This window comes from Podarcis vaucheri (genome assembly GCF_965113315.1).
Source record: "Podarcis vaucheri genome assembly, chromosome: 4".
NCBI lineage: Eukaryota > Metazoa > Chordata > Lepidosauria > Squamata > Lacertidae > Podarcis > Podarcis vaucheri.
The window spans coordinates 19,008,576-19,036,072 of NC_138762.1; the positions used below are offsets into that span (position 1 = coordinate 19,008,576).

The 27,497-nt window shown below is 43.2% G+C and overlaps 2 protein-coding genes and 1 long non-coding RNA gene across 9 annotated transcripts in view; 2 read left to right on the plus strand and 1 right to left on the minus strand.

The window, feature by feature from the left end:
* PIWIL4 (piwi like RNA-mediated gene silencing 4) overlaps window positions 1-17,354 on the plus strand; it is a 40,886-nt gene extending 23,532 nt beyond the window's left edge. For all 6 annotated transcript variants that reach the window (XM_082219102.1, XM_082219103.1, XM_082219104.1 and 3 more), the window contains exons 7-21: window positions 1,555-1,635; window positions 2,003-2,200; window positions 2,798-2,909; window positions 3,176-3,299; window positions 4,229-4,346; window positions 5,549-5,660; window positions 5,925-6,109; window positions 8,939-9,011; window positions 10,449-10,649; window positions 10,947-11,050; window positions 11,478-11,548; window positions 13,480-13,633; window positions 13,813-13,941; window positions 15,704-15,851; window positions 16,903-17,354. In XM_082219102.1, the coding sequence (XP_082075228.1) occupies window positions 1,555-1,635; window positions 2,003-2,200; window positions 2,798-2,909; window positions 3,176-3,299; window positions 4,229-4,346; window positions 5,549-5,660; window positions 5,925-6,109; window positions 8,939-9,011; window positions 10,449-10,649; window positions 10,947-11,050; window positions 11,478-11,548; window positions 13,480-13,633; window positions 13,813-13,941; window positions 15,704-15,851; window positions 16,903-17,019 (1,927 nt within the window). In that variant the 3' untranslated portion in view covers window positions 17,020-17,354. The remainder of the gene's footprint in view (window positions 1-1,554; window positions 1,636-2,002; window positions 2,201-2,797; window positions 2,910-3,175; window positions 3,300-4,228; window positions 4,347-5,548; window positions 5,661-5,924; window positions 6,110-8,938; window positions 9,012-10,448; window positions 10,650-10,946; window positions 11,051-11,477; window positions 11,549-13,479; window positions 13,634-13,812; window positions 13,942-15,703; window positions 15,852-16,902) is intronic.
* On the minus strand, window positions 17,137-23,187 carry LOC309530629. 2 transcript variants are annotated; one of them, XR_014218786.1, is made up of 3 exons: window positions 22,530-22,784; window positions 21,428-21,751; window positions 17,137-18,290 (listed from the first exon to the last, which is right to left on the minus strand). It is a non-coding gene; the product is annotated as an uncharacterized lncRNA (long non-coding RNA). The 2 variants fall into 2 exon arrangements; XR_014218787.1 differs by lacking the exon at window positions 17,137-18,290 and having other exon boundaries at window positions 20,892-21,751; window positions 22,530-23,187.
* AMOTL1 (angiomotin like 1) overlaps window positions 20,698-27,497 on the plus strand; it is a 76,814-nt gene continuing 70,014 nt past the window's right edge. Inside the window, exon 1 of the mRNA XM_082219092.1 lies at window positions 20,698-20,890. The gene's annotated coding sequence lies outside the window, so the exon portion shown is untranslated. The remainder of the gene's footprint in view (window positions 20,891-27,497) is intronic.

Consider the following 27,497-nt stretch of genomic DNA (forward strand, 5'->3'; position numbering starts at 1 on the left):
TCTGTGTGTCCATAGTAAGCTGTTGACTGTGGTTTACCACATGGATCAGGAAACCTTTTCAGCTTGAGGGCCACATTTCCCTCTGGGCAACCTTTTGGGGGCCAAATGCCAGTGGTGAATGGAGCCGGAGGCAAACAAAAGTAGGGGGATCATGAATATGAACAGTAGATAATGGCCAAGGACATCTACTGCCTTATCTATACAGATACAGATACAGATACCTTAAGGTATACCTTGGTACCTCGGTTCTCAAACAAAATCCCTTCCGGAAGCCCATTTGGCTTCCGAAACATTTGAAAACTGAGGTGTGGCTTCCCATTGGTTGCAAGAGCTTCTTGCACTCAACAGAAGCCGTGTCTCACGTTCAGGTTCCAAAAAAATGTTTGAAAACGGAAGCATTTACTTCTAGGTTTTCAGCGTTCGAGAACCGAAACGTATGACAACAGAAGCGTTCGGGAACTGAGGTTCCCCTGTATTTCTAAACCTACCCACTAGTTATTGTGGGCGTCAGATGTAACTTCCAACGTGGGATAGTCTGGATGCTGATAAAAATTCTCATTTCCATTGCCAGTTGTTTTGAAACCAGCAGACCCCTTTCAGATTAGCCCATCCAAAATCCCCAAGACACCAGTCATGTTCAGACATTTTCCACCAATTTCTGCTAGCTGTGCTCTTCGTGGTGCTGATGCCTCAAAATCACCATTCAAGATTTATTAGATGAAAATTGCTCTTTTTATACAGTGGTGCCTCGCAAGACGAAATTAATTCGTTCCGCAAGTTTTTTCTTCTTGCAAGTTTTTCGTCTTGCGAAGCACGGTTTCTCATAGGAATGCATTGAAAATCAATTAATGCGTTCCTATGGAAACCGCTTGCCAGGCTGGCGGTGCGGAGAAGGGCTTTTCTCCCCACCGCAATCCTTCAGGACAGGTACGGGAACAGAGGGAAAGGGGCGCAGCGCTTCTCCTCTGTTCCCGGGGCTTGCGGTGGGAGGAGGGTTTTTCCTCCCCACCGCCAACATTCAGAACAGCATTCTGAATGTTGGCGGTGGGAAGGAAAACCCTCCTCCCACCGCAAGTCTTCAGGACAGCCATCCGAAGGCTGGCGCGGGGAGAAGCTCTCCGCCCCACCGCCAGCCTTCGGAGCAGCCTTCCCACCACCAGCCTTCGGAGGAGGTCCGAGGACAGTGGGGAAGACGCGCTGCGCTTCCCCGCTGTCCCGGAGATTTCCCTATGGGCTTTCGTCTTGCGAAGCAAGCCCATAGGGAAATTCGTTTTGCGAAGCGCCTCCAAAACGGAAAACCCTTTCGTCTAGCGGGTTTTCCATCTTGCGAGGCGTTCGTCTTGCGGGGTACCACTGTATAAGCATGTTAAAAAGTACTATATAACTCTGTTTGATTGTTCTAACCATAGTTTATACACCCGAATAGTTTCTGCCAAGGTAGATTTTAGTTCACATATTTAGTTAGATTTGAGAAGTTTACCCTGTGTAAAATTAACAAATTAGGAAAATGATGCTTCTGTTGCATGCCACATTTAAACATATGTTACTATTTAGGGTTTTGAAAAAGTTGTCTATGCACCAGATTGGACGAAACTTCTACAGTCCTTCAGATCCAGTGGAAATTCCCCAGCACAAGTGAGTTGGTTGCCCCCATCTTGTAATTACATAATTGAATCTCTTATTGGTAGATTGATTGTATGGCAATATGTTTTATGTGCAGCCCAATCCTATCCATATTTACTCCAGATAAGTAGGTCTCATTGGATTCAGTTGGATTTGCTCCTGTGTAAGAATTGCAGCCTTAATCTTTTTGCAGCAAATGTAAACTTCAGCTGTTAAACGATGTCCAAATATAGAACTCTGCTTTTATATACCACCATGATTAAAATGTAATTCTAGTTTCATTCCTGCATATACATGCCATGCCTTTGAACCAGAGGGTGTGCACAGTCTGGATTTATTAGAGCAACCCAGATATGTCTTTGCCATCCTTTTCTTTCAGATTGACGCTTTGGCCAGGATTTGCTGTGACTATTGGACAGTTTGAGGAGAAAGTGATGCTATGTGCAGATGTGAGCCACAAAGTCCTTCGCAATGAGAATGTCTTGGAATTTATGATGAACCTCTATGGAAGTGTGGACAACTCACGTTTCGCAGAAACATGTGAAAAGGAACTGGTGGGGCTTATTGTCCTTACAAGGTAATTGTTATTTGGAAGTCGCTTCTTCTTTTGGAAATTTTAAGTGGGTGCCTACATTTGAATTGGCAAAATTAGCAAAGATTCAGTTGATATACACTCAGAACTTTTAAGAGCTCCCTGTATGAATCCTATTTCCTGTAAGTTTACAGATTGTTGGGTTCTAGTCAGATAGGGTGGATTTCCCGAACCTGTGGCCCTCTGGATGTTGTTGGGTGATATTTGGATTATGTTGTCACCATTGGCTACATTGGCTAGGGCACCTGGATGGGGAAAGAACAGACAAATTCTCATGCATAATCATTGCTTCCCTTCTGTGAAAAGAAAAAATGCAACTTGTCCCCAGGCCCACTGAAGGGCAACTGCAATATTGCATGAATTCACAGATCCCATATTACACCATGCATATGAGTAGGTCAAGCTTTCCTTTTAGTGCAAGTCATCTCTGGTGTGCCTGCCGTTGGTGCTGAATCTTAGTGAAGCAGTGAATTCTGCTGGATCATTTTGGGTCTATGACAGAGCAGAATAATATTTTGAAATGCACTTTATAATATTTATAATATTTTGAAATGCATTATAATGTGCACTTAATCATTTCAGATACAACAACAAGACCTATAGAATCGATGATATTGAGTGGACTGTGAAGCCAACAGATGTATTTCAGAAAAGTGACGGCACTCAGATCTCTTATGTAGATTACTACAAACAGGTAAATAAGAAGCAGGGTGATGCATAAGGGCTAAATTCTTTTCATTGCTACAAAATGGCTGTAAGTGAAGGGTGGAATTTCACTGGTGAAATGCAGGAAAGAGTTGAGGCAAAATGGATATGGGATAATGTCATTAGGAATGCAAAATACTCAAATTCAGTTGGACATCCCATTTTGCCTTGTGCTCTGTATGTCTTGCCAATAAGTACCACGGGCACAGAATAAGAACAATTTGCCTACCTCTTATTTTAAATTTCCCTGAACAGCAGTATGATGCAGTCCTGACTGACCTAAATCAACCCATGCTCGTAAGCCAGCTGAAGAGTAAGGTCAAGAGCACTGTTGGACCTCGTGTGGCCCACCTTATCCCTGAACTCTGCTACTTGACAGGTAAGCAACAGGTGATCTGGCCCATTAGAGCAACTTTGTGAACTTAGAGAAAACAGCCTGAACTTGTCTTCATTCAGTCCTCCAGTATTCAGGGCTTACAGATCTGGCTTATAGTCGCATTGACTTTGGAGAAATTGGATGTTTTCAATTGTGGCAAGTTGAATCTGGAATACCCATTGCATGAGGATGGACTGTAATGACAGAGTACATTCTTTGCATGCAGAAAGTTCCAAGTTTAATTCCTGGCATCTGCAGCTAAAGCAGAGAAGGCCCATCAGTTGTTGTTGATCTACAGCTTCCGTCATCCCTGACCAGTGGCCATGCTGACTGGGACTGGTAAGAATTGGAGTCTTCTGGAAGGCCACAGCTTCCTTACTCCTGGCATAAATGTTAAAAAGCATGAAGAAGATAAAGTATGGTGGAGTGTTGTGAGAGTAGGCTGGGATGTTGAGAAGTAGCATTGTTTGCAGTATTAACAAAACACATAATTTATCTGTGTAGCCTTCTCCACTTCTTTGGCAGTCCTTTATTTGACACACACAAGTGTAGGCACCAACAGTCAACATTTGACAGTGCATATTCTAAGTACAGAGTGGGGTGGCTTTTTTTGTTGTTGCTTACTTTAGTTTTGCATTTGAGAAGCATTAAAACATTCACTTCCTCTTTCCCACTGCACTCTGAAATGATACCATGTGTTGACTCTGAATGCATAGAAATGCTCATAGATGTTCTATCTACACATCATTGCAAGGCAGTGCGAATATTAGTACATCATGATTGAAGGCTTGCTGGAAGAAGTGAGATATGAGATACTTTTGCACTTCTCTACCTGCCTTTCAGTCATGCCACCTGCCTTGCTTTTGGTTACCAACTTTCTCCCCCCCCCCCATGGGCCCAAGATTGATTTCCTGATGCAAATTGTTTGTTAGGCTTGAGCAACCGTGCGACTTCTGACTTCCGTTTAATGAAAGATTTAGCCCAAGAAACTCACTTGGCCCCAGACCGCAGGCACCAACGACTGTCTAGACTAGCCGACAACATTCAAAGGTAATTCTACTAGATCTGATGGACTGTATAAGTTTCATCCAATTTGGTGCATAGATAACTTTTTCAAAACCTTAAACAGGTTTCGACAAGATCTGTTTCATGACTCTTGCTGCGTCTGCCATGCTTAGACTTGGACACTGCTTCAAGTATAGCTGCCCAAAGTGTGATACAGGCAGTGTAATATTTGTGTGTGTGATCTCTGTGTGATGTGATCTACAGGAAAATTGACGGACTGTTTACGGACTGGATCTGGTTTGTGTTGAAGCTGGAAGCTGTTCCATATTTTTCACTCTTAAGGACAAAAAATAATGCTTTCAAGTTATAGAAAATGGACATATTCTACACTTTAATATTTATTACATTTCTCTTTTTGGATTTTGTATGCAACTTATGTGTGTTTTTATGTATTTATTAGTTATGCTAGGCCTGAGCACATATGTTCCATAATACTTCAGCCCTTACTGTTAAATGGCATCTTTGACCACTTATAAGGCATAAGGCAGAATATACATATATACCCCACAGTTTGCATAGGCATGCATATATAGAGAGGATTGCAGCCTTAGGTGTTTGTGGTGTTTATTCTGTGCCTACAACCCCTAGATGGAGTTAAAGTACCATAGCTGGTTATTACAAAGACTAAGAGTATTTCCCCCTTTAAACATCCTGAAACATTCATGGATGGTTTCTACAAATAAGTCATTGACACTGTACACTCTTCTGTGTGGAAAAGACTTACTACAAAAAACCTGCATTTTTAGAATTATTCTGTATCAAATAATTTATGCTTTTTCTTTCATTCGTTGCTTTCACCTTCAACTGATATTGTTAGCTGTGTTATGACAATACTGGTTTGGTTAAGCTCCAATAAGTTCATTCAGCTGTATGTTTTGATGAAGAGAATGTGGTGCTGGTGGGAGACAATGAACTTGGTCTTGGGGTGTTACTGCTGTGAATCCCTTCATCATAGGCTCAGGTTGTATATATGTAAATAAACTGTATACCCTAAAGTCACCACAGTATCTGTTGTACTTTGTTCCAAAGAAACACGAACCCTAGGTCAGTGCCCGGAACCCCTGAAATCTTGTACCGCTTGGAAATTGGGGTGGCACGCAACAATATAAATTTCTGCTTTGCCTTTATTTACACTGTAAAAACTATATACAAGCATAGATAACATTGGGGGTCACATTTTATTGCAGAAACAAAGATGCGCGTTTAGAATTGGAGAGCTGGGGGCTGAAGCTTGGGTGTCAGGCTTCCTTGACTGGCCGTGTGGTCACCTCAGAAAAAATCCTCATGCAGAATGAAGTCGTAAGTATTCTAGAGACTCCATTCCATTTTATGTCCTGGACTTGAATGTTAGAGAGACTCAAACATGATTCCAAACATTGCCTTTGGCTATTAGAATAGTTCCTGTGCACCGCGGCATTTGTCTATGGGTGTGAGTCCTTGGAGGGAGATTCTGAACTTCTGTACAATTTAAGGTCATTTGAAGTTCCTGTTAGTTGACAGTTTATACATAGGCTTTCTCCCTCAAATTACTGGGGTCATTTGCATCTCTTTTTCTTCTTGCAGTGCATGCCAATGAATGCCAATGACTGGTTCAGAGATATGCGTAATATGAAGATGATAGGAGTGGCACATCTGCAGAGCTGGATACTGTTGTGCAGTAGCAGAAACTTGGAGCTTGCACATAGTCTCATGAACTGTTTGAGACGAGTGGGAGGTCCCCTGGGATTCCACATTGAATATCCAAAAGTGTGAGAGAGATTCAGATAACAAACCTTGTTTTCTTCTTTACCTCACTCCTTTTCATACATTGTGGGTTTAGGGTTTTTTAATGGGTGCGTGTATAAGAAATTTTTAAGTGTGCATATCTAAAAATGCAAAGTGTGTAAATGTGACAGTGATGCATTTACAAACTCATGGGGGAACGAGTGTTGACTTTTTGTTCACTATCTAAGGCAGAGGTTTTCAACCTTTTTGAGTCCACGGCTCCCTTGACCAACTACATTCTTTCTGCAGCACCCCTGTGGAACTGAAGAGCCAGTTATGTCACCCCTTGCCTGCAGAGCTGGCAGCCCCTCACCCTTTTTCGAACACCCTCCCTTGTGGAGTGTTCTCCTCTCCCCTCTCCTTGCCACTCTGAGGTCCATTCCTTGGTCCCTGGGCTGCCCCACCCCAAAGACAGGTGTCTCCTCATACTGCCCCACAAGGGCCTGGGAAGAGGATGCCCCCAACGGGCCCAACGGAGTTGAATGTGAGGCCAGCACCTTACCTTGGGAGGCAGCAATGGCAGCAGGCCTGCATGGAGGAAAGGCTAGCCATCAGCACTGGGCCCTCAGCTCCCAGGTAGGCCTTGCAAACAGCAAGCACAAGAAAAGCCAGCACAGTGACTGCCTGCCAGGCCTCCCACTTGTCTGTCCATTCCCAACAGCAACGGCTGGTGGACTGGCTAGCTGGACTCCCTCGCCTGCCTGCTTGCTTGCTTACTCCAAGGCCGCCTCAACTCCTGGCAACCAGCACCCCAGCCAGTCCCAGAGGCACCATTTGCCTGGGGAGCTTGTAGCCAGGGTTGCTGCAACAAACAGCTTTTGGGAGGCAGAATTATGAGAGGGCATCAGAAGAGGGAAGGAAGAAAAATCACTGATCTTAGGAACTCTTGGAGGCAGGCCCCCAAGTTTGCTGCTGCATAAGGTATGTGCAACAAACAGCAGTGTGCTTCTCTTTTGTCCTGTGTATATCAAGCACACTAAGGATGGATAGCGGGCAACCTTTGAGTATGTGGTGGCAGTTTGAAATTGCCATGTATGGTGGTTCCTTACTATTTTTTTTATTTCATAAAATGTAGACACTGTTTAATTGGTTTCCTTTTTTAACAAACACCTCAAAGCAGTGTACAAAAAGATAAAACAACAAAAACAAGTAGCACTTCAGTCACGTGCTACTGCCAGCACATGCAGGATTGAGCTTATCGCACCAGGTAGCACAGAACCACATTATTTGTGGTATATGGACAGCTTCATTCTCTGCAAGGCTGGCTGGATGCCAGCTAGTAGTCAGCATGAGTATAGAACTTGGTGGGAGACATTGAAAACCGCTGGCTTTTGTATAACCTTCTTCCTTGCTAATTTTTTATGTTCTTCAATATTTGTGTGCTAATTGAATCAACCTTGATTGCCCATATCTCAGATATCTCTAACTCTGGCCATGGTTTGATGGTCCATGTTAAATAGTGGAATTTCAGGCAAATGAGGACTTTCAAGTCATAAAAACTAAATCCCCACTTCACTACTTTTCTGCCTGTGCATATTACATCAATGCAGGCCATGAGTAGTAGCTGATTCACACAATTTATAACTGGTGAAGTCAACCCAAGTTGATTTTCCAGTAGAAATTCACAAACAGATGGGTTTTGCAAATACTAACTTTTTGAAGCATTCCACATTTACATACCCACTTTATGTTGACTTTGCTGTAGAGAAAAATCCAAGGATTGTATAGTTTTCATTTGATGTGATGGTTTATCTTTAATCAGCATATCCTACATTCCTTTGTTGGTAGGGGCTCATATGTTCTTTAGTCCAGATAAAACCTTCTGTCCGTGAACAGATTTTGCATGGTTTGCTCTGAAACTTTAAAGACAAGCATTCACACAGGGCTTGTATTGATCTTTGCAACTCCATAACTTAATATGCTTTGTCTCTCCCAGCCTCTCCTTTTTATTGAGTGGCTCCAGTCCTAGAATATGTCAGAATCCTGGCAGGGTAATCTAGCCAGCACGAGCTGGCAACAGTACCAAAGCTCCACCAACTGTGAGGGGTCGGTCTGTAATTATGCTCTGGCAGTATCTCTATAGCCAGGCTTTCTCCTGCTCTTGGCAGACTTCATTGGGGGCAAGAGGGTTGGCACAGAAATCCCTTGCATTGGCTTCATGTCTGATTTTCTTACTGAAGTGGGAAAGTAATGACTGACCATGAATGAAGTGGTTTTAGACTGAAATATGCATGCTTATAACAGTATAATTGAAAGCATGGTGTCTCTGAAATAAGTTCCACTGAATTCAGCGAGGCTTCCTTTTGTAATTGTGTTGGGGGCAATAGTCTTAAGGAGGATTCCTCCCTTACCATATTTTGTTTGCAAACATCACAGAGTAGTGGAGAAAAGTATTTGCTGAATCAACCCTATACTGGACGTCAGAAAAGGGGTAGGGATGGAACGGGGTGTTTTCAGGCTTTTTCATTGGGTATTCCAATTATACACGATTTCATGTAAGTATGCATAAATGGGGATTTGCCTGTATTACTGTCCTGGGGGGGTGTATGTGTATGTATCACAACTTCATGATGTTTTACTTGGGCCCATATATAAAACGTAATTCCATTTTCATGGATCATCCTTCCTCTTTCCACCACTAATTTTGTGCATTATTAATCTCTCCTGAAATGCTGATGAATTCTATCCTGGGTTTGATATCATTTTCCCAAGAAGCCAGTGGAATGCTGTGTTCTGAGAGATGTCCTTTAGACTGCCAATTACAGTGTTAGCATTTCTAATGTTCCCCATTGCTTTCTGATCTTTGTCTGCAGCATACCAGTGCAGGAGAACCCCTCAGCATTTATTCGAGCTCTGCAACAGTATGTGAATCCTGAGTTACAGCTGGTGCGTATGCATATTTGAGTTGCTTTTCAAATGTGTTTGAAGAGAGGCGTGTATGTTGCCTGCTGATGTTCAAGGTGGCTGGAAGGAAGCTATTGGAAATTGGTCCTTCCAGAGAAGGCAGCGCAATAGGCTGCTTTGTATGATGATGATTTTTGTATGGTACAATTTCTTTTCCTGTTAACCTTGACTGCATATATGTGATACATTACTTCTCCCAGATAATCTTGAAATCCGTAATTTATCCCTCACAGAGCTACAATTCCCAACACCCTTAACAAACTACAGCTCTCAGGATCCGGGGGTGGAGGAAGTCTTGTGCTTTAACTTTATGGTGTGTATGCAGACTTTGTCAGCATTTGTCCTGGTATCCTGGTATTGAGTAAGCTTCCTCCTCACCCTCTGCCCCAGTTCTTAACCACAACTTTGCAAATTATACCAAAGTTATCAAGGGCTATAGTTTGCAATCCACTGCATTTGTAATCCACAAAATTGCAGTGGGGAAATCTAATTTTCAGGATTCTTGCCACTCCATACTGCATCAAATTTAAAGGGTTACTATTAGTGCAACTTTGGGACGCGGGTGGCGCTGTGGGCTAAAGCCTCAGCGCCTAGGGCTTGCCGATCGTAAGGTCGGCGGTTCGAATCCCCGCGGCGGGGTGCGCTCCCGCTGCTCGGTCCCAGCGCCTGCCCACCTAGCAGTTCGAAAGCACCCCCGGGGGCAAGTAGATAAATAGGTACCGCTTACCAGCGGGAAGGTAAACGGCGTTCCGTGTGCGGCTCTGGCTCGCCAGAGCAGCGTTGTCACGCTGGCCACGTGACCCGGAAGTGTCTTCGGACAGCGCTGGCCCCCGGCCAATAGATGTGAGATGGGTGCACAAACCCCAGAGTCTGTCAAGACTGGCCCGTTCGGGCAGGGGTACCTTTACCTTTACCTATTAGTGCAACTTTACTATTATTATTTAGCTCTTAACTATGCCTTCAGATTCAGGAAACTGGGGGAGTGGGGTGTTTAGTTTGTAATTTTTCTATTTTCAAAATGTAACTCAAAAGTTTTTTGATTTTTTTGCAGGTATAAAATTCAATTAAACAATTAGAAATTTTGGATGGCTCTTGCAGCTAACCACTCTGCTTTGGGCAGCTTTTCCTGATTTGGAAACTCATTTTCAATTAATCTTACATTTGTACTACATGTTACATGTAAGAAAATCCTGGCAACCTACTTCTGGTGGCTTAAAGGCATCCTTGGGGTGGTGCAATTGGCAGCTGGAAAGCAGGGAGTCACGCCTTTCTTTCACCAACCTTTTCTGCTTCGATTGCCACTTTCTCTCCTCCTTCAGGAGAGTTCCAGCTGTGTAATGCTGAATCAAGGATTGAGCAAGCCTGGCTTGTGAGCAAACCTCAGGGACTGAATCTGCTTGTCTGTTGTGCCACTTTTAGGTGCTGTGTGTGTTGCCTTCCAACAAGAAGGACTGTTACGATGCTGTGAAGAAGTTCTTAAGTCTTGAGCGGCCCATCCCTAGCCAGTGTGTGCTTGCTCGCACCCTGAGCAAGCAAGGGATGATGATGAGCGTAGCCACAAAAATTGCAATGCAGATCACCTGTAAGCTTGGAGGGTCACCATGGGCAGTTGAGATACCAGTAAGTAGTTTTGCTTACATCCACCCCCACACTGCCACTTCCAAACAAAGCAGGTCTTTATCATGCCGATGTACTACCTCCTCCAGAATCAAAGGTTGTATGCCACTGAGTACCAGTTGTGTGGGGATCACAAGTGAGGAAAATGTTGCACTCAAGTCCTGCTTGCAGTCCTTCCGTGCTAGCATCTGGTTGGCGACTATGAGAACAGGATACAGGAGTAAATGGGCCTTTAGTCTGATCCGCCATGGTGGTTCTAATGTATGCAGCCTCTTATTCTATCTGCTGTTTACTCAACAGCTGAAGTCCGTCATGGTGGTCGGCATTGATGTCAACAAAGATGCTTTGACCAAAGGAAGCTCAGTTATTGGATTTGTGACCAGCTCTAATTTACAACTGACTAGGTAAGATTCTTGATTCACTAGCTTGACACTTCTCAGGAGATTGTCACTGCAGTGGAAGCTCAGTAACTATGTAATGTGAAGGTGCAGTTCCCATGTACTTGTCAGCTGTTCTGTTGATGCACTGTGTGGGCATGAATGCTGATCTTTCGGATATTTCAGCATTTCCCATGGGAAATGGGAACAAAGCATGGGCATTTGTATCACAAGTATCTGGAGCCACATCTCTCAAATCAATTTCCTGTAAGACAAGTAAACATGATAGGGTTCAGCAGCTGGTGCCCCCCCCAACCTATTTGTGGTTTCTCTTGGTGATGTAGGAGTGTACAGAACCTCCGTGAAGGCAATAGAGGACTCCGAATAGACTTAGAGTTTAATAAGCGTGTACTGCTATAACCTCAAAACAAATTTTATTTCCTTTTATGTCCAGGTGGTATTCTCGTTGCATGCTGCAAAATTCAGGATCAAACATTGCAGATTGTTTAAAGGTCTGCATGAAAGGTAGGGGTGCTGCTGTATAAATTAGTGAAATATACTTAATGGTTGAACATTTATTCCTTGAGGTGGGGGAGTAGATGATCCTTCATGTATCTGGGTCCCAAGCTAAAAGTAAACAGCAGCAGCACCTTGAACTGGGTTCAGAAACTGACTGGAAGGCACTGTACTTGTACATCAAGCCCATACAATTTGTGTGGTCTGCCAAATTATGCACAGTCCTTGGGCTGTACATGAAGGCCTGTAACAGTAGGCTGAACCCTGCTCCAGCACCAACCCGGCAAAGTTGCCTAATAGCTCCAGGGAGTCCTGTCCTATTCTTCTGTCTCTCTGCTGCCACGACCCTCTTAGGAATCACCTATGGCAAGGGGCACAGGATTCCCACTGCCTAACAGTGGCCTTCTCAGGAGTAGGGAAATAGCCAGCTGGATTCTAAGTCTCCTGCTTGGCAACTTCAGCCTGGCTCTCCTCCTGTTTCAGCAGTTTATTCAAATTGAGGGAATGAAAGAGCAAGTATTCAGATCAAAATAAAACATCATACCAGGATATTGGTCTCACTGTTTCTATGGTAGGCCAAGCACTACAAAACTTATTCTCAGTGGTCATCTTTGGTGTTGATTGTATCAGGCAGCAGTTGCAGGGACAAAAACTGCATCACAACACTAATATTTTAAAGAGTGCCTGACTCAAGTGGGTCTTGACTGACAGGTGGCTCTATCCAGCCAACCATAAGTCGTGCCACATCACAAGAGATTAGGGCCCTTTGCTATGTGGCCTACCAGATACTTTATTAGGCAGCAAAAATAGGGTTTGGCGGTTCTGCTAGGTTGCTGTGACTATTTGGGGAAGGACTATGGATGACTCCTAGTAAACAGAACATACTTCACATGCAAAGGTCATAGTTTCAGTTGCCAGCATCTTCAGGCAGGGCTGGGAGAGATCCCCCATCTTTAAAGCCTGGAAAGTCGCTGCCAATCAGCACATATAATATTGAGCTGGATATAAAATGATCTGACTGTATAAGGCAGCTTCCTATGGTATACTGTGTTTATCATGGTAGCTTACAAGACTTTCCTGCATTTTATTTATTTTGTTCCCACTGTTGCATACTGTCAAATAGGATTTTTAAATACTACATCAGTCTGCAAAATGTGTTTACCAGAGGAGATAATGGGATTATTGTACATAACAGGAGTGGTGGAATATGTGACCCTCGAAATAATGCTGAACTCCATCTCCCATCTGCCTTGGTCATGATGAATAGTTAGGGATGATCGGCTAAGGATGATGGAGAGTCACAAGTATCATTTGTATACACCAGGGGTCAGGAACCTTTTTCAGCCATGGGCCGGTCCACTGTCCCTCAGACCATGTGGTGGGCCGGACTATATTTTGAAAAAAAATGAACGAATTCCTGTGCCCCACAAATAACCCAGAGGTGCATTTTAAATAAAAGCACACATTCTACTCATGTAAAAACACACTGATTCTCGGACCGTCTGCAGGCCGGATTTAGAAGGCGATTGGGCCGCATCCGGCCCCCAGGCCTTAGGTTGCCTACCCCTGGTATACACCATGCAGTAGGCAGGTATCTGTTGCAGCCTTTCCTGAGCAGGTGCTCACCAGAAGCTTTGGACCACAACTTCTATCAGCCCCAGGCAGCACAGCTGATGGAAGTTGTAGTCCATAACATTGGGAGGGTATCGGACTGGAGAAGGCTGATCTGTTGCCCATCTCTAGTGCCATTCATTCTTGAGCAAGTAACACCAGCCTTTTAAAACAACAACTAAAAGCCTTTGTGCCTAAAGATAAAAGTTCATTCATTTTTGTTTCATCTGTAGTGTCAATGTGAAGGGAAGCTTACATATGATCAGCTTGTTCCCACATGGGATCAGTTATGTAACTCCATTCTTTATTTCCTCCTTGTGGTTCTGTAGATGCTTTAAGTAATTGGCAGACATGTAATGGGCAGCTGCCTGCACGCATAATAGTGTACCGTGACGGCGTTGGAGATGGGCAGCTGAAGATGGTGGTAGACTTTGAAGTCCCACAGATACTAAGTGCCCTCGATGAGTCCAGTGGTGGCTGCAGGTAAACTGATCCTGTCCTGCCTTTTGTCTTTACCAGGCAGGTAGTTTGAAACAATCATGGTTGCTGGAAGCAAGACTTGTTCTTTATCAGCATCTCTCATTTAGCAGTGGTGGCAAAGAACGCATGGTTAGCCCTGCATCACTGATTCACCTTTTAAAATGTCTTTCTTTTTACATCAGAAGAGCCAAACTATCGCTGATTGTGGTCAGGAAGAAATGCCTTCAGCGTTTCTTCATCGAGACCAACAGAAGCCTGCAAAACCCTCCTGTTGGGACAATTATTGACACAGAGGCTACTCGACCTGAATGGCAAGTATAGATATTGGCACAACTATGAAAGCGAGGTGATTGGCTAAGTAAGATGAGCTTATTAAGCAGTTTCTATCAGCTCCAAACCAGGAAGGCTCCCTCTCTTGAATACTTCTGCCCTATTTCTTTGCTTGGTTGTTCAAAGTAATAGCTATTCCAGAATGTTCTAACAGACTGGACAATTGGATAACCAGATGCTGCGTTAAATGGGAATTCTTTTTACATGATGTTATGAAGGTTCATGTTCAAATTGGCATTTGCATGTCCATTGGATGTGCCTAAAATGGTCACCACCCGTAGTCTTGGTTTAATAAAGAAGAGCACAGGTCTCCATATCAGTGATGCCCCAAAACAGTATCTTTTCTGGTCCCCAATCTTTTTGGCTTTCACCACAAGATCATACCTTTATATTCTGCATTAATGCAGTATCACATTCTGGACCAGGGGTAGACAGTGTAGTGCCCTTCAGATGGACAAATCACACCAGCCATCACCTTTAGTCACGCTGATAGGAGTTAAAGTCCAGCAGTGTGTGGAAGGTACCACATTGGCTACCCCTGACCCAGACCCATACTTGCAGTCACTAGTAGATATTGAAACTCCCGAATCATGTGCTGTGCAAGTATTTTATCTTTTTATGGATATAGCAAGATAGCTTATAATTGAGAGCCAATATGATACTACAGTGGTTAGAGTGATGGACTTTGACTGGGGAGAGCTGGACTCAAATCCCAATTCTCTGGGTCTCCTTAGGCCAGTCACTCAAAACTCAGCCTAACCTAACTCTCAGGATTGTTGCAGAGATATTGGTGAGATGGTTGTGGTAACCAGTAGCCATTTACAACTGCATGTGTGGAACAAATAAAATGTTAGCAGACCTAATTTAGACAGGAAGCTTAATGGTGCTCCCTATGGTCGTCCCATTGATTAGTTATGGGCACAGGCTGCCACCTCGCTTGAAGACTAACTCTGGTGAAAGGTGTAGCTCTGCACCCACCCTCCTGCATGTGCAGAACTGCCTCTCCATTAAAACAAATGCACAGGAGCTTGGCAGTACTCAGGGCAGAACATGGAAAGCTTCACATTAGGGTAGGTGTGGGAAGCCTGCAGGAACCTCCACATGTTCTTGGACTTCAGCTCGCATCAGCTCTGGTCAGCGTGATCAGTGGTCAGGGATGATGGAAATTGTAACCCAGCAGATCCCGAGGGCCACAGGTTCCTCATTCCTGCATTAGGGAAAGAAACACCAAATTGCTGCTGGTATTATTATTATTAATTTGGATGGCCAAAATTGATAGCCAGTGCAGTATAACAGTTTTGGTTTTAAACTGAGAAGACCTCATTTGAATCCCCACTAAGCTGTGACATTCACTGGGTGGCCAGTCACTTTCTCTCTGCCTACCCTCCTTCACAGGATTGCTCTAATGATTAAATACTTTATAGTGGTAGGGCCAGGATGACCATGTATGGATGCATAAAGTTGGCAGTCAGATGCCCTTGAAAAATAAGATTTTTATATGCGTCCAAAAAACATAAGCTTTTTTGCGTCCAAAAAACATAAGCAAGCTCACTAATTTAGTATATGGTGATTATTATTAATTGCATTTATTTTCCACCCTTCCCAAAGGAGCCGTGGGTAGCAACTAATATTCATATTAATCATATTAATAATTGCTTTTATCAATATAGTTTTTATTATCATAATAGTAAGAACATATTACATAGACTGCTTCCTTCTGCTAATTCTAATATTGCCCAACAGGTACGACTTCTTCTTAATTAGCCAACTTGCCCGCCAGGGCACTGTCAATCCCACATACTACAATGTGGTTTATGATGAGAATGGATTCAAGCCAGACCATATGCAGCGTTTTACATATAAGATGTGTCACCTGTACTACAACTGGCCTGTAAGTAACACAGTTGCATCCAGATAGTTAATTGCCTTCCTTTTCCTCCCACCCGAAGTTAGGAAAGGATTGGCCTCCTTTTCAAGTAGTGCCAGTGCCCTCTTCCTCTTACATAGGATCAGCCCTGTCCAACTTGCAGCTATCGATGTAAAAAATGCAGTCTACCTGTTTTTGTTGCCCCCAGAATTGAGAGAACAAGCAAATTATCAGGCACCTGGCAGTTGCATACGCAACTGGTCAGCTGAGTCACAAATTGTTCAGCATTGTGCTCTGTACATTGGTGCAAACTTCCTTTTGTCCAGTGTACTGGGTAGTTGTTACAAAATACCAGCTTTCAGCTGGTGAGTGAGGAAGATCCGCAAGTGAGCTATTGTTTTCTTCTTATTTTTAAGAGAAGCAATAGATAGAACTATGCAGATAAGAGAAAAACACTTGCAAAGTTTATGTCTCTTTAGGGCTGGGCCAAAATGCTTCCTTCTGCACACAAAAAAATTCACAGTCCAGCTTTAATGATTGGTGGCCACCATCTTCTCGCTCAGTACCCTGTTTGGGGTTGAGGATGAATATTAGCTGCCACAGAATATGGCATTTAGGCAACAGTACCTGTCCATAATCCAGTTGAGTCTTGTTGCCATCTCAAATCTAGTACCCATCCAACCGTGGGAAATTCAGGCAGCACACACAGTAAACTAGTTCGTGCAAGCAGTAGTTGAAGGTGTATGGGTTTTCTTTTTAATGAAAGGGTGGGGGGTTCACATGGTTGAATGCACTGCTTTTCTATACATAAATAAAAATGAGCAGACCAATCAATGTGTATAATTGTATTAAAGGAGAAAACAAACTCCAACAAACTAATACTTGGATAGGCTGCATTTTGATTGTACAAACCTATTTCTCGGTTAAATGTCATGTACGCAATTTTTTATGTTGGATACTGCTGGCTGAAGAATTCACAGTCTTGTTTCATCTATTTTAAAGACACTGGAAGCAGCTAGCCAGTTTCAGCAGAAGGTGATGGAGCAAGACCTCTGATATACTCTTTGTTTTCTAGGGCCTAATAAGAGTCCCAGCGCCATGCCAGTATGCCAGCAAGCTGACTTTCTTGGTGGGCCAGAGCATCCACAGAGAGCCAAACCTGGCGCTCGCTGACAAACTTTTCTATCTGTGAATGGTGTTGAAATGGCAACTGTCAAGAGGTTTTGTCTTTGTTTAAAAAAGAAGTTTCTGTTAGAATTGAAGCAACAAACCTTGATTCCTACTGGTGATCATGGAGCAAGTCTGTACAATATATATGTCTGTGAGATGCCTTTGAGCATGTATCTGTATTCTTTCAAGTTGATTATTTTTGCACATAGATGTTTGAGTTCAAGTTTGGAGATACTTTAGAAGAGGGCTGTTTGTATAAAGCTGAATGGTTGGTTTTAAAATTAAAGTTATATTCTGTTTGTATGTAAAACTTGTCTCCCCCTCCCCTTATTGACATAAAATTATTTGGGCCCAGTTTATTGTTGTTTTTATCTGTTTCTAGTTGGAGCCTAGATGGCTGTCTTTTGATAGCAGTATTTCACTTTGCCTTAAACCCTGGTGATTAAGAGCAGGACATTTTATCTAACAAATATAGTTCAGTATTTGCAAAGACAAGGTAGCAGAAAGGCTTGAATACAAAGAAGACCTTGCTGAAAGATGTGTTTGAATTCTACGTTTCAAATGGAACTGATATACTTGTTGGTTTATATATAGATGTAACATTTATTCTTCAGAAGCTTTGAAAAGTCCTTTAAAAGGTCAAGTTTCTTTTCAAATTAAGACATGCCTCGTTGGCTTCCTGCTGCCAGTCTTCCTTGAAGGAGAGGATGGCTCAGCCCCTCCTTTAAGAAGACCTCCCTGGACCCAAAAGTGCTAAGCAACTATTGCCTAGTGGCAAATATCCTCTTTTGGGGCAAGGTCCTTGAGAAACAGGTGGCAATCCACCTTTAGGCATGCTTGGAGAAAACTGATTACTTGGATCTATACCAGTCTGGCCTCAGTTGTGGCATTGAAGCTGCCTTGGTCACCCTGGTTGATGACATTTGTCAGGGGTGTGTGCCCCTGCTCTTCCTCCTCAACCTATCAGTGGCTTTTGATGACCACAGTGTCCTGGAGTATCTCAGAGGTGAAAATTTGCTTCAGTGGTTCTGCACCTCCTTGCAGGAACATTTCCAGAAAGTTGTTGTGGAAGGCTACTGCACCATGAAAGTTGCCCTGCAGTGTCCCACAGTGTCCCTGCTCCTTATGAAGCCTCCAGCAGCAGTCATCAGAGTTTTGGAGTGATGTGCAATAAATATGTAGGTGACACCTAGCTCTATCTGTCTGTTTCAACTGAATTGGAAGAGGTGGTTGAGGTGTTAGACCAGTGCTTGGAAGGAGTGATGGGCTGGATGGAGACAAAGAAGCTGAATCCTGAAATGACAGGGGTACAAGTTCATAAAAGAAACCCTTTCACACTAAGGAAAACTTTGCTTTGCTGGTGTGAAGAAGCTCTTTGTAAGGTGTTGCAACGCATTCTGCATTGTAACTGATGTCCCAACCAAATGATCCAGGGAGTCATCATTACTGCGTAGGAGGAGGGAAGCTTACGTGGATAATAACTTGCAAGCCCAGAGGGAAGAAGCCAAGGTGGAACAGGAAATTTTCCATATTTTCAAGGTTGCCTACTCTTCACAATTACTATTATGACTTGCATGGAGGGATTTGGTAGTGGTGCTGCTGCGAAAATGGCAAGCAGCACTATGGGGGCAGTAACAGCAAAATCATTTTCCTCCTTAGTCATTATTGCCCTTAGAGGTGACACAGGTTTAGTGAGGACACTTCTAGGTGACCTGTTAATTGAGCAGGACAGTTAGACTTCATTAACTATTTAATGAGCATCCACCCTGAATTGTTTTTGGGGAGGGGGAGCAAGTGTTGTCCCATACTGTCCACTGCATTTCCCCCTAAAATTCCTTATCACAAAAGTCTGATCTTTTGCAATGAAGTAGGTTTGTCGCACAATATCTCCCAATCAGCTAATTTCATAACCTGAATCTGCCAGTATGTAATTGAATCCTACTCGAAAATAGAGATAGTTTGGAAGCCCTCTTTCCAGCCCCATGCATAATTCAACTGCAACAGGAAGACTTGTAGATGAATGAAGCTCCCCGAATGATTGAGCACCCTGGAAGATCAGGGTTCTCAATGGTGCAAGGAGTCTCCACGGATACACAAGACTCCCTGCTGCAGAAGCGTACTTTAATCACACAAGAGCATGCATACACACTGAAGAGTTCGCATGATCTCGGGGGTCCGGGCTTAAAAGAGCATCAATGCAACCCCAGTCTACCAGTGTTGCCTCTTAAGGGCTTAGCAAGAACTTTGTAAGACTTAGTACACAATCACTGCTGTTCTGAATAGCAATTCTGCTTCCAAAGTCTCACACTCTGTAGCCAAGTAGGCAGTCCCCTTTCTCCAACACCAAGTGTTGGGGAGATTTTAAGTGTTAAATACTCCCAACTTTCTCACTGCACTGCTGATTATGACTGCTCCTCTGGCTGCAATTTAAGCGGAGGGAGAGAAAAGAAACAGATAGAAGGCAATGCTATTTGGAAAGGCAAAGGTACCCCTGACATTAGGTCTAGTCGCGGACAACTGTGGGTTGCAGTGCTCATCTCGCTTTACTGGCCGAGGGAGCCGATGTTTGTCCTTCCCGCCAGAGCAGTACCTATTAATCTACTTGCACTTTGATGTGCTTTCAAACTGCTAGGTGGGCAGAAGCTGGAACCAAACAATGGGAGCTCACCCCGTTGCGGGGATTCAAACTGCTGACCTTCCGATCGGCAAGCCCTAGGCTCAGTGGTTTAGACCACAGCACCACCCGAGAGCCAGTGTGGTGTAGTGGTTAAGAACGGTAGTCTCGTAATCTGGGGAACCGGGTTTGAGTCTCCGCTCCTCCACATGCAGCTGCTGGGTGACCTTGGGCCAGTCATACTTCTTTGAAGTCTCTCAGCCCCACTCACCTCACAGAGTGTTTGTTGTGGGGGAGGAAGGGAAAGGAGAATGTTAGCCGCTTTGAGACTCCTTAAAGGGAGTGAAAGGCGGGATATCAAATCCAAACTCTTCTTCTTCTTCTTCTTCTTCTTCTTCTTCTTCTTCTTCTTCATTTGGAAAGAGAAGCACCCAATTGAGTGTAAGATGCTTTGCTTATGAATTTGAGCAGATGCTCCATAAAAAAGTGAGGGAGCAAAGCATAATTATTCCTCACTGAATGCTTGGAATAGAAACAGACAGCTTCTCTTACTATACTGGACTACTAACTGGTACACTTAGAAGCCTGCATCTCACCCACTGGTCACTGGGATGGGAAATACTAATGTAGGCATAGGCAAACTCGGCCCTCCAGATGTTTTGGGACTACAACTCCCATCATCCTTGACCACTGGTCCTGTTAGCTAGGGATGATGGGAGTCCCAAAACATCTGGAGGGCCAAGTTTGCCTCTGCCTGTATTAATATATCACAGACAATTGTCGAATCCCTGGGGCAAGGCTGCATTTTCGCTAGGGAGAGGCCAGTGTGTTGTACAACTCAAGCTCTAACTTGATTTGCACAGTCGGGAATTTCTGGATGGGGCCAAAGCGCCTCCAATGTGGGCAAAGTAGATGTCCCTGAAAAGCTCATATACAGGGATTTAAACAATTGGTGTTTTTGTCTCCTCCATCTTTCCAGCTGCATTGCAATTGTTTAATTTTCCAAAGTTAATTATATATTCTGGAGGACAATGAATATGCACTTCAGATACTCCCAGTATTTATTGTGCTGGTTGGGAGGCTTGGAGAAGCCTTTTGAAGCTCTTTGAAAATGCAAGAACAGTAGAATTCCAGTCATTTCCCTATACAAACCTTAAGCAAGTCCAGACAACAGCCACATACTTTCGAGAGAGTCATCACCGGATAAAGAAACACGCAATTTGCAAGGGGGCAAGCCTTGTGCTTCGTAAAGCGTCAAAGGAGAGGCGACAGTGTACAGGTAAGATTTTGCTCTTTGTCGTTTTGCATTTATTACAAGGGTTTCTAGTGCTGATTGAGGTCAATGTGTTTAGGGTTGTTGCAAGGCAAAACACAAGAGTCTTAGCTTTGCTTTTCAGAAGGCAGTTTGGGAAGAAAAGCCACAAAGAAATTATTTTGTGCAATTTCGCATATGAAAAACAGATCGGCATCCTGAAATACCCTTGACTGTGCTGGAAATGGAGTCTTAGGATGTTGTTATGGTTGCTTTATTATATGTTTCACATTGTCCATTGCAAGAAAAAGACACACATGCAGTGTGCGGATCGTTTGAGCCAGGGCTTACCAATGAAACTGTCTTTAATGCGGAGACTTAGCTGTGGAACATTATAATTAGGGCTACAATGTTTGGTTGATGAATCAGTTTGATTAAACCTTTCAAAGCGTTTCAATCGAGGAAAAAGGTGCCCCCAATTAATTGGAGAGCCACTTCTTTGGAATATAAGTACATGTTACAAGCTGCAAAAGACAAGTGTCATCTTAGCAGATGCTTCCCTACCTCTGTAAGAGAAAGGGGGGTGCATGCCTCTTCTAAGATTATGCTTGCTGTTCGGCACTGCTTACCCCATCTAGAAGTTCCACGGAGATCATGGGACATCCATTCCCCTCTGATGGAATCAGCTAGAGGAAGCATCAGGGCACAAGGCTGGTTGAGAGTGAAGGTCTCCATGGGTCAGGTTTGGAATCAGTGAGGAGCTTTTGGCAGATTTACCTCTCTCAGCCTTTCCCAGAACAAATCATATGGACAATGTCAGGGGTTTCGAAACTTCAGTCTGCAGACCACCAGTAGTTGCAAGCTTCCTTCAGGTGGTCTGTAATGTGTCTGTGAAGATGAGAGGTAGCACATCAGTGGCATGCGGTCAGTGGACTAAGGGGACTAGACTGATCCCTTAAATGTTCCTGCAAATTAGTCTGGGCCTCCTTCCCAAAGCTCAGGAAGCTTCTGCCCAGCTTAGGGAGCAAGGCATGATGCTCACATGCATAACATCAGGATATCACGCACATAACTTCATCCCCCCACATCATCCTTGCAAGCTGCCGCTTACAATAAAATTAATCACATGCCACAGTAGCACTTAAATCCCATTGAATAGTCATATTGATTTTTAATTGTATTTATTCTTTCTTTTGTTTCTTATATTGTATTTTATTGTGTGACAATATGAAGTTTTTTGTTTTTTAAAAAATGTTAACAAACATGGATACATATGCTATAATGTTATTGTTTTAGTTAAATAAATTGTTTAAATGGTTATTAAGGAAATGATTATTTTCCTTCCAATAAAGTACAGCAGAAAAGTTGTCCAAATATAAACAGTTAACTTATTAAACCTCACAATAATCTCATAATTATCTGTCTATGTATTTCTAATAGTATAACCAAATCAGTAAATTTTGATATAACGGTAAAAACTACTCTGAAAATTTATTATTCCAATAATGAAACCTACATCTGATGCAAATATTAAGATTATACCAGCAAGAATGAGTCTTTCTGTAAAAAAAAAGATTTAAATCAAGTCTTACTGACTATTGATTTAAATCATGATTTAAATCAAATTAGTGATTTAAATCAAATCCACCCTGTGCATTATTCATACTATCTTTCCCATATCGGCTTTATCTCTGCATAGCAGAAATCATCCATGGCTTCCAACAGCGCCATCTTTAAAAACAGTAACAAAAAGAGCACATCACTGGTGCTTAACTGAAACTTGCATGGCTTAGCACAGAGGATGTCTATGTTGAAGATTCATTCCCCATGTCTGAAGTCATGGGATTTTTGTCTGTCACTTGACAGTGTATGTTTTGATTCCACAGTGGGAAGTGATGGAGATAGAATGTTTGTGTTACTGTGTTCTGTTTGTGTTACTGTGTTACTGTGTTCCGTGAAGTGGGACTATTGTCCTTTGTTCTTTTTCTCTTTGCTGTCTGATGCTAGAGAGAGAGGGAGCCATGTTGCAGTGCTCCGTGTGTGTTTATATGTAAATAAAGTAGATTAGCCAAAATGCTGAGTTCTGTTATTCAAGCTGCAAAGACTCTGCGGATCCCTAAGTGTGCCGATATCTGTTGGCATCGGTAGCTGTGATGTTCAGGCTGAAGAAAGCTATTGAAGCTCCCGGAAGAATGGCCAGGAGGCAGAGAACATGCCAGTCGGGCATGTGACTCTACCAGGATCCTACTCAAGTATAGGACGAGCTCCTGACAGTCTGCATAGAGAGAGGCCACACGGACACAGAGAGAGAGAAAAGTAATGAAGAAATGCACGTCTCCAAAAAGAACAAAAGAGGCCACAGATTGACATAAAGTGTGCACATGCAAACAAAAACTTCGAAATGCAAATTTAGAAAAAGTGTAATATAAATACTGTTATAGATTTTGGGGAGAACCCACCTAAACCCTAGAAATTAATAAATGGTAGGATTTTGATTAGTTGGGATATGGATGAAAGTACAAGCTGCAGAGAATCCCTGGGCTGGTTTTACAAACCAGTCTGGCTGGCTTAGTGAAGAGCAAATCTGTTAACATGACAAAAGGGGTTGATGGGCCATTGGAGAGGAATCCTTTGACCTGGGGAGACAGATGGTGCCAAGGTAACTGGGTGAGAGGTGACAGGAAAAGGGAGTCTTTTAGCAAGGGGGAGGAGGAGGAGGAAGAAGAAGAAGAAGAAAGAAGACTTAGATCCATCTTGGGCAGGCTGGCTGAAGGCTGTCTGCACTGCTGTGGGGGACAAGCCCATCTTGAAATGACTGCTGGATTCCTCCATGCAGACTGAAGGTATAAATAGGTGAATAAACCATATTTCTTAAAGCTACAACAGTCTCTGCTGTGACTCAATCCTCCAAAGGAACACAGACCCTGGGTGAGTGCCTGGAACCCCATGGACTTACTACTGCTTGGCAGAGAGAGGGAGAGGCACCCAACAATTCTAACAATACAGCTATAAGACATTTCACCATACTGTGGAATATTGGGTGGTATGCAACTAAACAGTACTGCGAACACAAGGAGTTTTAACTGCCCTCTCTTCTTCCTGTTGTGTCGGCATCAGTCTGTCTTGGGAGACAATGGAGGAGTGCGCCTTTGGTGCTGAGTTTAAGCTGTTGGACGGTTGCAGCGGCTGTAGAGACGGATATGGCAGAGACATGTTTTGTTGCATCTGGGGCAGATGAAGGTGTCCGGATGTGCTGCTGCAGATGCACCATGGCGTTTCTTCTGTCTGCACCCCTCCCAGCCGTCATTCCTCCTCTGGTCCTTGCTGTGGATGCACCTCCTGACTGCCTGTCTCCAGGCACTGCAGTTGTCTGCAAGGTTTTCCCACAGGACAGGGTGGATGTCGCCAGCCTTCATGTCACATTTGCAGACATCTTTGTAACGCTGAGTTGGTCTGCCAATTGGCCTAGCGGCGGAAGCCAGCGCTCCCTAATTCTGTTGTGGCATTTCCCCTAAACCCTCTGGAGCAGATCTGTGGAGTGTGCAGGAGGCACACTGGGAGAGGAAGCGGGAATGTTCCACAGTGCAGCAAAAACTACTTGCACTAGTGGAATCATTTAGTTAAATACTACCCACTGTGACTAGGTAGCTTGTACATCTGCTCTGTCTGTTGTCCAAATGCCTCGGCCCAGTATACCTGTAGGAGCGTCTCCACCCCCATCGTTCAGCCTGGACACTGAGGTCCAGCGCCGAGGGCCTTCTGGCAGTTCCCTCGCTGCGAGAAGTGAGGTTACACGGAACCAGGCAGAGGGCCTTCTTGGTAGCGGCACCCGCCCTGTGGAACGCCCTCCCACCAGATGTCAAGGAAATAAACAACTATGTGACTTTTAGACATCTGAAGGCAGCTCTGTTTAGGGAAGTTTTAAATGTTTGATGTTTTATTGTGTTTTTAATATCCTGTTGGAAGCCGCCCAGAGTGGCTTGAGAGTATTTATTTATTTATTTATTTATTTATTTATTTGCTAACCAAAGATGGATAATCTGCTTTCTCTTCTTAGGGTTCTTTATCTGTAAACAGGACTTGGACAGCTGTTCAAATAAAGAACACCTTTAAACAGAAGACTATCCTCTATAAAGTAAAACACATGGCCACACCAAAAAATTAAGACACCATCTCAGAATCCCTATTTGACTGAATGACTAGCAGTTCAACATTTCATGTTCTGTCTGGAACAAGAAACAGACTTGTTCAATGGAACGGAACAAAATGGAGCCAGTTGCCTTTGCGCCTTGCCTTGTACCAAGTATTGCATGGTGGTTTCCAAGAATGGAGCAGAAATCAAACCCCCATCCAGTCCCTTTAGTGTACATGTGTCCTGTAGCTGTAGGTCAGCCTTCCCTAACTTGGGGCCCTCCAGATGTTTAGGACTACAACTCCCAGGCAGCACTACTTTAACTAGACCCAGCCAGCCATGGTACCTTAATTAAAATGAGAAAAATATCCAGCCTTGTTAAAATTCAGCAAGCAGACAAAGAAAGAAACTCAGGAGGTGGGAAACTGGTCCAAGAAGTAAGCATCCAGTTTAGTCCCCTGATAGAATACAAACCACTTTGCACTACACACAAAACATAGGTGGTTGGTATATTTTCAAACCACCGCTGGAGTTTATAGGCCGGAAAATTGATATTTATGCTCAAATAAAAGTTCTGAGATATTTTTAGAGTACATATTTTAGACAGGTTTTGAAAAATGTATTTTTGTGTGTGTGTGTGCCAACTCTAAATCTGGGGTATTTCAGACCTTGGAAAACTCTAAAAAAGCACCATGTGGCACATTTTCAATGAGAATTAAGGATCAAAGCAGACTACAAGGAATAGGATGTTGGAGATGAATTTAAAGAGCACAGCTGCCAGGTTCTTCCAAAAGGATCAAATGCCAATGTGGATCACAATAGGTAACTGAGAGTCCATAACTTTTGCGCAAAATAAGAGGTGTGTGAGGTTGTGTTCCAGCCCCATAAATTTTCTTGCTTGTGTAAGCTGGTCTTTGCCTATTCCTTTTATTTATTTTTCCTCTGGACAATGTGCAAATCTAGTAGGGTGCATAAAGGCTAAAACAATTCTGGCACAGCTGTTCCTGTCCAGGGAAATACATGCAGCAGAAGATTATTTTAAACTGGAGACATTCCAGGCTAAGAGCTTAGCTGACCTTTGTTCCCCAGCATCCAGTTCTTAAAGATTAGTGGTTTTTGAAAAATGCAACTAGAAAAATAATCCACAGACTACTGTAACTTTGATACAAAGGAAGGAAGGAATTTTGGTGTTTAATCAACTAAACTTTGAATTGACCGAAATTAGGTTAAGCAACTATTTTTTATCAATTTAAAAAATGTCTCCAATTAATTGGACAGCTAGGTTTTTTAAAGTATTATTTCAAATGTAAACAGTTAAAGATCCACCAATGACATTTTTTTAAAGTATTTTAAAGTATTTTAAAAATTTTAAACCATTTTTAAATGGTTTTTAAATGGTTTAAATTTTTAAATTTTTAAACCAGTTTTTAAAAGTATTATTTCAAATGTAAACAGTTAAAGATCCACCAGTGACAGCAAGTACCAATACCATTTTAGAAGAGACTTTTCTTCTCAAAAACACAGAAAGGAAATCCTCTTTTGAGATAGAAACAAACCTGTATGAGGAACAGTTGAAGGAGCTGGGTATGTTTAGCTCGGAAAGGATGAGACTAAGAGGAGATATGATAGCCATCTTCAGATATCTCAAGGGCTGTTACATGGAAGAGGGAACAAGCTTATTTTCTCCTGCTCTGGAGGCTAGGACTCGAACCAATGGCTTCAAGTTAAAAGAAAGGAAATTGTGACTAAACATCAGGAAGATTTTTCTGACAGTGAGAGCTGTTCCGATCGTGGAATGGACTCCCTCAGGAGGTTGTGGAATCTTTCTTTGGATGTTTTTAAGCAGAGGTTGGGTGACCATCTCTCATGGATGCTTTAACTGAGATTCCTGCATTGCAGGGGGTTGGACTAGATGACCCTTGGGTCCCTTCCAACTCTACAATTCAATGATTCTATGTGCTCGCTGTGATATTGTGCAAGCCCTCTCTGAAGAACATTTTTCTTCAGAACATGCGGTAGTGATTGGACAGCTGTTTGTTTTAGCCGTAGGAAAACTTGTGCAGATATTAATTAATTAAATTAATTGTGGTTTCTCAATTGGGTGCCGCCCTTAAATAAAACAAGGCTTTGTTTTTTCTTTCATTGTTCAAATCCGCGTGCCACAGAAGCCTACATTGTGTGGGTGTTGGTGCGTGAAGTGTAAGTGGCTTCCATTAACCTTTTCTCCCTGACCCAGCTATTGTTTGCATGCTCCAGGTTGTCAGAGTTTTCTGCTTCTAGGCATAGCTGTCAAGTGTCCCTTATTTGAAGGGACAGTCCCTTATTCCAGCGCCATGTCACACTGCTGTCCCTTATTGAGGGATGTCCCTTAAATGATGTCCCTTAAATTTCAAAGGAAGCAGCTCCTCTCCCTCCCTCCCTGCCGGCCAGGGAGGAGGGAGGCTCCAACTGTGTGTTGCTTGGCTGTGTTGCTCACCCAATAAGAAGTCTAAGAACGACTGG